The sequence below is a fragment of the Antrostomus carolinensis genome, unplaced genomic scaffold, assembly GCF_000700745.2.
Source record: "Antrostomus carolinensis isolate BGI_N321 unplaced genomic scaffold, ASM70074v2 scaffold17413, whole genome shotgun sequence".
Lineage (NCBI taxonomy): Eukaryota > Metazoa > Chordata > Aves > Caprimulgiformes > Caprimulgidae > Antrostomus > Antrostomus carolinensis.
Genome location: NW_010304681.1, coordinates 129,268 through 140,309, shown reverse-complemented (window position 1 = coordinate 140,309; position 11,042 = coordinate 129,268). Strand labels below are relative to the sequence as shown.

The 11,042-nt window shown below is 46.7% G+C and overlaps 1 protein-coding gene across 1 annotated transcript in view; it reads left to right on the top strand.

Moving 5' to 3' along the window:
• Positions 1-4: 4 nt before the first annotated feature.
• LOC104522296 (protein kinase C eta type-like) overlaps positions 5-11,042 on the top strand; it is a gene marked incomplete at its 5' end in the record, with an annotated part of 124,728 nt that continues 113,690 nt past the window's right edge. The window contains 2 exon segments of the mRNA XM_010164538.2: positions 5-136; positions 138-230. Coding sequence (XP_010162840.1) covers positions 5-136; positions 138-230 — 225 coding nt within the window.

Here is an 11,042-nt window from a genome sequence, read left to right as displayed (position 1 = left end):
CAGCGTGGACCAGGTGCGCGTCGGGCAGACCAGCACCAAGCAGAAGACCAACAAACCCACCTACAACGAGGAGTTCTCCGCCACGGTTACCGACGGCCATCAGATCGAGCTGTCCGTCTTCCACGACACCCCCATCCCCCATCGGCTACGATGACTTTGTGGCCAACTGCACCTTACACTTCCAGGACCTCTTGCGCTCGGCGGGCTCCAGCGACAGCTTCGAAGGCTGGGTGAGTACCTGTCTGAGGAGAAGCTGGAGCCGGGCTTGTCTCTGAATGAATGGAGGTGCTCGGAGGGTTCTTACAGAGCTGGGGCTTGTCCTCGCACGCCTGTGCTGCAGATGCACACAGCCCGGTGTGTGTCTGCGTTTACACAGGTGTACCTTCCTCCATCTGTTGGTGCCCCTGTGCTTTAGATGTGCTTAGGCTGCTATTTCAGCTGCTGTTTCAGCTGATGCGTTTTGGGACCCTAAGAACAAAAAAATCTCAGCTGTCGTAGCGTGAAGGTCAGGACCCCGTAGCTGAGGGCTGTGAAGTGTCTCCTCTTTGTAGATGAGCAGAGAGAACACTTGTAATACGTAACCGGCAAAGTCCACCTGCAGACTCACACCATCACATACCCGCCTTGTGCTTAGCACAGAGTTCTAATTGGAAACTTGGCCACTTGGGGTTGGATTTATTTCTGCTCAGAGCTATACACATGCTTGCACAATTGTTTGATGCGTGCGTGTGAATTTCTTTGACTTAACAGAATGGCAGGACGAGTCTTGTGTCTGTTATGTACACCGCTGCACTGGCTGAGCACAGTTTCACTTAGCAGCTAATTCTAGGTTATTTCCAAGTAGATGCCACTTGCATCCGGCCTGGAGAACCTCATTTATGTCTTAGTCCTAATGGTAAGTGAAAGGAACAGTACAGGGTCTAAAGTTGTGCCTTTGCTTCCAGTATGGTAAAGGAGGAGGAAGTGAGTGTATTGATCTAGACAGTAGATTGCTTGTGTTAAGTAAATTAAGAAAAAAAAAAAGGAGGTGGGGGGCATTTCTTCTGGGTAGAGAAGATGCAGAAGAGCTGAGAATTTCCGAGGTTAAGGTAGGCCTTAATTTTTTGAGGCCAGGAAGTTCAGCACGTGTGGTCAGGTAACCACCACAATAAAATGAGACATGGAGGAAAGAGAGCTGACACTGTAGAGAACAGATAGGCATCTCAGTTGTATTGCTGGGGAGAATGCTGGTGCTTTCTGTTCTCAGCCCATGTCTGTGACTGAGGTGTGATGCTGCACCTTTGGGGTGATACCAGGGAAATACCAGTCGCAGGATTGATTAATAGGTGCATATTGGTACTATTTTTTTTTCTGATGGTGTACTTTGGGTACCCTATGGATAGGCTTGAGGTTCCTGTACTGAAGGTGGTCTCTCTTAGGCAGTCACTGATGTGATTTTGTGTTGGGCAGAGGGATCCAGGCTAACCTCTGATGAGTTAGATCAGGTGTTGCTCCTGACAGCCCAGCTGGAGCAGAGTTCATGGGGGTTTGCTCGGTGGGTGTGTGCCCAGCTCCCCAGGCCGGTTGTGCTGCTGGAGAGAAACTGAGACTTGTGCTAGAGCAGTTTTAAATACAGAACAGACCCCTCTGGGCCATGGCAAATGAGTGAGCTCAGGACAGAAAGCTGTTGTTTTGAGGGTTTTCTTCGTGTTTGGTTTGCTGGGAGTGTTTCCCCTTTGCTGTTGAGAGAGGCCCTATCCCCTTGGGAGGCTGGAGTCCCGGTCGCACTGGGTCTGTGGCTACATGTGGGACTGGACTGCTTTGTGGCAAAGGTGATGGCCTTATTTACAATACTAAAATATCAATAATAATAGTGCCTCTGGTGTGGATGCATGTCCAGGGGCCCACTGTTTCTTTCACTTCATCCACCCTGCAGTGCTGATTTTTAGGACAGATGCAGTCTGTGGCCTGAAATGCTTGTTTGGTCTTTAGTGAGGGAAAAGTTTCTTACCCCTGCTACATAAGCACATGTTTTATGAACTCCCGGACCTGTGAGTTGGTGGGTGCAATAGGGTGGGAAATCAGTGAGATGTTATATCTGAGCCTGTAGACAGAGGATAAGAGCTGCTGCTCTCCTTTTCAGTTTTTGTCTAAAAATTACAACTGGAGTGGATGTAGTGGGGAGTGAGCAAATGTTCATCCTCTGTTCCCTTTCTCCTCTCCCCTCCCTTTTGACTTGCTTTATTAGCATCTCGCATAGCATGCAGCCAGGATCACATGATGACAGGGAACAGCATCTTCCCCTGATAATTTAATATGTCTTGATAAATCCAGCAAGGCTGTCACGAGGTTTTGTGTAATCAGAAGGGTAGGAAATGCTGGTTTCTACTAACCCAAGGTCCATGAACTGCTGGCATGATTTAAGACACCACAAGGAATTTTTAGATGATTTGCAGCACCTCCACTCTGAAATCCTTCACACCACCGTTTTTCCATCCCTAAAGCAAAAGCACATACAGGCAGGGAAGGAGTGAATAGTGAGGGGAGAATTTGTAAATCCTCAGCTTAACCTGGTTTACACTTACTTGGCTGTGCATGATTATTTGTTTTGATTTGAAATAGAATTCTTTACGCTCACTTTTCAGAGACAAGGACTACAATATATTGGTAAACTCCAAATGCTCCTTGGACTGATACCAGCCAAACAGGGCAGGGCAGCTGGCTGCCTCTGCTCTCTGAGCTTTCCTCTGGAGAGCTGAGCTGCTGGGGATTACTTGGGACAGTACCTCAGCTCACGTGCTGGTCTGAAAGTTTTGGTGTGAGCTCTCAGGCTCATGCTGCTGAAAACAAGTGATTATTTGTAATGTTGGTCACCACCTCTTGTGAGAACTGTAGGAAGTGTCAACGATAGGCAAGTAGGAGCAGTTGGTGTGTAAGCATTGGTGCTTCCCAGATGACTTGCAGGTACATCACTGCAATTATGACCCCAAACGCTTATGCAGATGAGTAAGTGTATGGACATGAACTGTCTCATCATTAGTGCTTATACACCTGAGTCATCCCTCTGGGTACTGGGACGGAGTTCTCTGTTCATGGTTTGCTTTAAATTCCACGTTCCAGAGACTCCTAAAAACTGACTCTTTTTCTTCTAACCATTTAGATTGTTTTCTGAAGTCTTTCTAGTAAAGACTTAACATGGTCTGGATATTTTTAATTTGCATATTAGTTGTTAAACACATTTGACTAATTTTACACAGGTCAAATCTGTAAGAGCTTGTTAACGTCAAAATCCTCCTCTCTGTTTTCCATTTCTTGTGTTTACTGGTCAAGTTGCAGAGCAGTAGTTTTTATTAATATTGTCAATTAAATGCCATCTTGCCTTCAGCATGCTTAAATGTAGTTAAAACTGGGAGTGATCTCTCTGGTACCATGTTTTTTTCTGGCAGGCATTTTCCTGTGTGGGTGTGAAATTGTGCAAACCTGAATGGCAGCATTTTACACAGGTGCGCGTGACCCTGCCAGGTGCAGTGCAGCAGAGAATCAGGCTGGCTGCTCTCCGAAAGAGAGCTCTTATGTTATGATTTACACCAGGGTTAAAACTTGTCTTTTAAAGCCTTTAATTTTGCATTAGCATGTGCTGAGATCTTTTCAGTTGGCATATGCATCTTTAAAGGTAGTGTCTGCTCATCAACTGTCTCTGAGTGCAGTATAGGAAGCAGTCATATATCTGTGAAACAACCTAATAATTTGGAGTACTGAGTTGTAACTGAAAGGGGAGATGTTTACAATACATAGGATTATTCCTGTGAGTTTTATGTAGTAGCTGAAGTAATTTTTGGACTTGGGAAATGCTGTTACAGATACTGAATTGCATTGTTACCAGGGCATTATTTAATGATGATTGTAAAAGTTGTTAGTCCCTGGGTAGAGATGTCATAATGTCTAGGACTTTAACAAGGAGTTAAAATTAAACCTTGATGTAGCAAATTATCAGAGTATACTGAAGGAAATTAGATAACAGATGGACTATAAGATTAATGAGCCAATCACGACTTCCTGATGAGTTTGTTACCATTTGCTCATGTGTGCAGGAAGAGATTAAGACAAATAGTTCTCATGCATTTCTTAACTTGAGCTTTTTCACCTGTATCCTTTCCTATGACTTTTTCTTTCCTAAGGCAAAAAGAATTGTGTTTTACCCATGTTTATATGCAGTTGTATTTATCGAACATTAAATTGAAGAGTTAAAGGAGAATGCAACTTCTTCCTCAGAGCGTTGTGAGCTTGGCAGAGAGCCAGGGTGCTGCAGGTCAAATGCAATACGATTGCTTCTTGTTTTGAGTCCCACTTTGCTGCAGACTGTTCTCCAGGTGGGCAAAACCTGCATCAGGAAATCAAAAATACTTTATAGCTGTTGATGGAGGATTTTGCAATGCATTTATTTTGTGTGTGCATCAGCCTGTGCCCACCTGTGGAGATGGACTGCAGCTTTTAGCGTGGGAGTAAATGATGTCTCCTTCAGCAGGTCAGTAGCAGGCTGAGATAAAGAGCAATAGCAATCTGTCCATATGATTTCTGTTTTCATGCTCGTGATTCTATGACAACCACGTACATAGTACAGACCTCTGATCTGTGCAACAGTCACGCTGCACTTTAATTGTAAACTACACTCCTTCCCTATTTCTTGATTAAGTTTTCAGTAATTATTATTAATAATATGCAGTTATTATGTTGAATGGGAATAGTAGAGAGAAACACCTACTGCAGAAGGTAAGGTGGTTTTTGAAAGCTACCAGAGTTTTGGTTTCTGTTTCTGTCCTTGAGCATACAGGTGTCCTTTGGCCCTGTGAACAAATCCTTCAACATGCCAGCAGAGTCCTGTGCACCAAGGCTACCTGAGAGTGCCCTGCAGCCTGTAGCAAAGGCTGTCATAAATAAATAAAGGAAAAATTATTGCTCTTTCTCAGGTGTTAAATAATCCTGGGGCGTGTGGTGCTAATAACAGTTTTACTGATCGAGGCAGATGTGAATGACTAGAGCTGACTGTCACAAAGAGCTGCATGCTTACTACCCTGTTTTGGCACCAGAAGTTGAGCTAGTTAGGAGTCCTATGTCTCGCTCAACCATGATGTCCTCCCCAGTAAAAGGCCTGTCTGGCAACTGTGAGCATCCTTGGAGTACAGAGACATTTTGCTGTGAACGTGCTAGGCTGGAAAGATTTGGTCAAAGTATGAGAAGAGACAGTTTCCAGTGGTTGGAATCACTGCGTGCCAGTAGGTGTCTGTGGCACTGTGCCCTGGCTTTGAACTGGGTACAGCAGGATATGAGTTTGGCTGTCCTTCATGCAGCTGGGTACCTGGTCCTGCTGCAGTACCAGCTTCCTAGCGTGTTCTTTAGTCTGTTTTTCCACAGCTATGTCTTGAGAACTGTTGCTTTGATGCCGTTGGAGTTGGGAAGGGCTCTGGGAACACTGGAGGGATGTGTGGAGAGGAGCATGCTTTCCTGCCCAGTGCAGCTTGGCCTGGGATAGGCTGTGTAAGTATCACCCTGTCACCTGAAAGCTCCACTGAGAGGTACCCAGTCCCCCTGGCCCTGCAGTGTGGTGGGCATGGAGGTTTCCAGCCGGCGCTCAGTCCACTCCCTACCCAGCTGTCTTGCCAGGCCATGCACCAGCACTTTGGCTCTCTGGCTTGGTGGCAGCTTCTCGGCATGGAGTGGAGCGGGTGGCTGGGAGAGGCCCCACCTTGCATAGTCACACAAGGTTTTCTGGAGTTGTTTGTCGAAGCCCTTGCTAATGTGGTTGCTGGGGTGTGGGGTTGACTTTGATGCCAGGCTTAGCTTTCTGTCTCTTGCTCAGCTGGTGGTGTTGCTGCTGAGTTACCTGCGTCCCCAGTTACAGGGAGAAGGGGAGGGCCAAAGGCTGATGCCCATGTCTCCTTCAGCAGCGTTAGTCATGGCAGAAGCAGCTCCTGAGGGTGTTTGCAGACCTGTGCCCCCAGCCCCGGGGTTGCTCTTTCCAGAGAAGCTGTGTGTGGAGGAGGAGGAGGGGGACAGGGGGGCGATGGCAGCAAAGGTGAGCCCAGCACCCCAGGAAGCTCTGTGCCCAGCCCTTCTCCCTGCACCCCATGGGCCTCGCCTCATTCTGGTCATGTTTTATATTTAGCTTTTACCACAGGTCTTTCTGTAAAAATGCATTTCATCCAGGCTGTCCAAGACTTTTTTTTTTTTGGGTAATATTTTCTGAGTAATGATCTGATTTCTGGCCATTTTGAGCTTATAGGCAATAAACCCTGCAGAAAAGGTTGTCAAGGGGGCTGTTTAACCTATTGAAATGCCATTAGAAAGTCGACTGATTTACAGTGTAATTCAATATGAAAGCATCTATCCCTTACTGAAGTGAGTAAGACTCCCACCCTTTCTTTGCAAGCTATTAAAGCTCCCTGATGTTTTAGGCTTGATTGTAGCTATTGTGCTTTGCTAATATAATCAAGAAATTGTGGACTTTTTGTGTAGCCATGGAGGAAAAGATGAACAGAAGAATTATCAAGTGAAACGAGTTGCTGGCAGCTTTTGTAAAGGATTCTAGATCAGGCATGGTGCCTTCTGGCCTCCCAAATCTCAGTCTATTTAGGCACACAGTTAATACATGTCAAACTATGTCTTCTGGGGACGGGGAGAAATCTTTGTTCTGATTGCTTCTTTTGCCCCTGTGTTATTTGTGGGGCCATGCAGTGAAGCAGGCTGGACTCCTGGATAATTAACCTGATGTCTGTGTCCTGGTGGTGGTGCTCATCAGATGGTTGTTCCTCTCCACAGCCATGCCCTTGGTTGTGCTGGTACAAGAAGTCCTGGCTGGTTGCAAGGGAATCATAGAATGGTTTGGGTTGGAAGGGACCTTAAAGATCATCCAGTTCCAACCCCCCTGCCATCAGCAGGGACACCTTCCACTAGACCAGGTTGCTCAAAGCCTCATCCAGCCTGGCCTTGAACACTTCCAGGGAGGGGGCATCCACAACTTCCTTGGGCAACCTGTTCCAGTGTCTCACCACCCTCACAGTGAAGAACTTCTTCCTCATATCTAATCTAACCCTCCCCTCTTTCAGCTTAAACCCATTTCCCCTTGTTTTGTCATTAACTGCCCTTATGAAAAGTCCCTCCCCAGCTTTCTTGTAGCCCCTTCAGGTACTGGGAGGCCGCTATAAGATCTCCTCGGAGCCTTCTCTTCTCCAGGCTGAACAGCCCCAACTCTCTCAGCCTGTCCTCACAGTAGAGGTGCTCCAGCCCTCACATCATCCTGGTGGCCCTTCTCTGGACTTGTTCTAGCTGCTCCAGGTCTCTCTTGTGTTGGGGGCTCCAGAACTGGACGCAGTATTCCAGGTGGAGCCTTACGAGAGCAGAGTAGAGGGGCAGAATCACCTCCCTCAACCTGCTGGACACGCTTCTCTTGGTGCAGCCCAGGATACGGTTATTGGCCTTCTGGGCTGCTTGCTTTATAATTATATCAAAGATAGCAAATGTATGTCTAAAACAAAGTGCATCCTGAAGCGTCCGTCCAATTAATGTTGCTAAGCCACTTAGGGTAGGCCAGACAAACGACTTAAATTTCTGCAATGCCAACAACATTTTTTTTATTATTATTATTCTTTAACATCACGGGATGTTCTCATTGCTCAGGGAATTCAATTGCTGAGGAAACTATCCTGTGTTATTTTGAAGGGCAGCACCACGACCAGATGTAAGCCAGGTTTTGTCGTGTTAGCGCAGTGCTGTGCGAGAGCATCCTCAGCAATTCAGGTGCTACCGATATTCAGCGCTAAAATCTCAGCGTCTGTGCCGGGACCAAGGTGATGGGAAAAACTGCTTTTTCTCTGTCCCTGTGAGGCCTTGTGTGCCCTTGTGCCCTTGTTACACTAAACCAGAAGCACCTAATCGATGACCAGATCTATCCCACAGGCCTGCCAGAGCAGTTTTACCAGCTGACGGCTCATTCCCTGCTTTGCTCATTCCTGGGGCTCCTCAGATGTGGGGCAGGGGGCAGGTTGAAGGCAGAAGAGTTGCTCTGGAAGCTGCAAGGTTGTTTTTGGCCACTGTCTTCCTTGTGGGACTCACTGTATCTCCAGAAAGCCTCATGCTCTCTAGCCCACTGGTGATCCATGTCTTTATGGAGGGATGCAGCCCTCAGGACAGACAGATGCATCTGCTGCAGTCTGGGGATGTCTGTGTCTTGTCTGTGTGACAGATGGGTGTCACATCCAGGGTTGTCTCCTCTGAGTGCCACCTCAGAAGCTGATGAAGCCCAGCCTAGGAAGGATGGCAGCCCTGGCACTGGGCTGCACAGACACAGGGTGTTTGGGGCTTCAGGTCTGGGAGAAGATTTCGGTTTGTCCGCCGGCCCTCCTTGTCGCTGGATGGGAATGTCTGTGCTCGGTTAGACGGCGTAGACCTGCCCTCCGGGTCGGTACAGCTTGTGCTGGAGTAAGTGTGCTGCTACGACTGTAGTTACCCATGAGCTTTGCCAGTACAAAATAAATGTTGATGGAGGGGAGGGAGGGGAGTGTAAACCTATAGATGACATTATATAAAGACTTTTTCTTGGCATTCACCTGCCAGGTTTCATAAGTATTGAGTTTCATGAGTGAGTTGATTGTATTTGTATCGGTGATTCAGTGGCAGCTCTCCAGACTCCTTCCAGGAGAGGTCTCCTTGGTGTTGAACAGACAGGAGATGAAGTACTGGTGAAGAAACAAAAGTTGAGTAGCTTTGGTATAGCTTTGGTATTCAGTTTGTGAGATGGGAGATAGATTATTTATTTATTTTTTAAACCAATATGACAATGTGGTGTAGGCCTTAGTAGAATTTTTTTTACCTTTTTTTCACTTTTTATTGCAATACAGATATTTCTGTCAAAAAGAAGAGAGGAGGAAAATATGTCCATGCAAGATATATTTATAAATGTGTGATTTGGTGTCTGAGTATTGCATGTCTGCTGTGCATTTAAAAAAATAAATAAATTGATAAAATCATTTGCAGTGTGAAATCACTTGGCTTGATCAGCAGAGCCCTGTAACCTCTCAGATGGAGGCGAGTGATGGAGATGTGATTAACAGGCTGCATATCTATACTGTCCCACCACACTACACCTCATAGTAAGAATTATACTGACAGATAGTCTGACATTGTGTGTCTAGGGGCTGAGGAGGGGTTTGAGATGGTAGTTCCATATCTGAACACTGAGGTGTTTTTCCTGCCTTTGTCTCTTATGTGTAGAATCAGCCATCCTGAGGCAGGATTTTGATTTGTCAGCTGGTCTGATTTGGTCTGACAAAGCAGCTCATACCTTCCTACAGCACTTCTGGTTTCCAGCCCTCTCTCTGGCCTGCTTTGTCATGTCTATTTTGCCTTTGCTTGTTTGTTATTTTTTGGTTTTAGGTCTTTGTCATTCCTCTCCATTTTAGCATAGTACTGTACTTTGTGCTTTTTCTTTTGAGTAAATTTAATTTTACTCTGTTGTGTAAGCAAGATGTCACTTGTAAATTAAAGCCTTCATATGCATCTCCACTTGCTTTAGTATCTTAAACCTTCTACAGTAGCAATGGAGTCTTAGTTTGGGAATCCTTTTATTGGTTTTGGGTGGAAAATATTTGCCATCATTCACAGTTTCATAGATGCTGTAGTAGGTTTGAGCAGGGACCAGTCATAACTCTGCCAAGTGCTGTAGGTATGAGGCAGAGAGTGACGTGCACTGTCAGAAAGATCACAGAATCACAGAATGTCAGGGATTGGAAGGGACCTCGAAAGATCATCCAGTCCAATCCCCCTGCCAGAGCAGGAACCTAAATGAGATCACACAGGAAGGCGTCCAGGCGGGTCTTGAATGTCTCCAGAGAAGGAGACTCCACACCCTCCCTGGGCAGCCTGTCCCAGGGCTCTGTCACCCTCACTGTAAAGAAGTTTCTTCTCCAGTTTAAGCGGAACCTCCTGTGTTCCAGCTCACACCCATTGCCCCTTGTCCTACCATTGGGCATCACTGAGAAGAGCCTGGCTCCATCCTCCTGACATTCGCCCTTAACATATTTGTAAACATTAATGAGGTCTCCCCTCAATCTCCTCTTCTCCAAGCTAAAGGGACCCAGCTCCCTCAGCCTTTCCACATAAGGGAGATGCTCCACTCCCTGGAGCTGACTGGTTCTATGGTCTGGATAGGAAAGAAGATGACAGTTTCGCTATAAAAGTAAAAATCAGCATGAGATGTCTGTACTCCTAAGTGCTTTTATCTAACACAGTAGTTGCAGTGGCACACTCCAGGAGAAGATGCTCTCCATACCTCACTTCTTTCTAGCATCTATTTTTAATAACATCAATGTGAAAATTGTCTTCCTTGTTTCTTACTCGTTGTAAAATGTCACTCTATAAATTATAAAGTTTGCCTGTGTCTTCTGTGAGATTTCAGCAGAACAGGAGCCTGGTGCTTGCCTCTGCTTTTGCTCGCCAGGTTTACATCGGTGGATTCCCAGTGGCATCAGTGGAGTTACGCTGCCAGCTTTGCACCATTCTGATTGAGTGGGATTGGGATTGAGTGCACCCTCAGCAAGTTTGCCAACGACACCAAGCTGAGTGGTGCAGTTGACACGCTGGAGGGAAGGGATGCCATCCAGAGGGACCTTGACAGGCTGGAGAGGTGGGCTTGTGCTAACCTCATGAAGTTCAACAAGGCCAAGTGCAAGGTCCTGCACCTGGGTCAGGGCAACCCCAAACATAAATACAGGCTGGGCAACAAGTGGATTGAGACCAGCTCTGAAGAGAAGGACTTGGGGGTGGTGGTGGACGAGAAGCTCAACTTGAGCCGGCAATGTGCGCTCGCAGCCCAGAGACCAATAACCGTGTCCTGGGCTGCATCCAGAGCAGCGTGGCCAGCAGATCAAGAGAGGGGATTCTGCCCCTCTGCTCCGCTCTTGTAAGGCCCCACCTGGAGTACTGCGTCCAGTTCTGGGGCCCCCAACACAAGAAAGGCATAGACCTACTGGAACAAGTCCAGAGGAGGCCACCAGGATGATCCAAGGGCT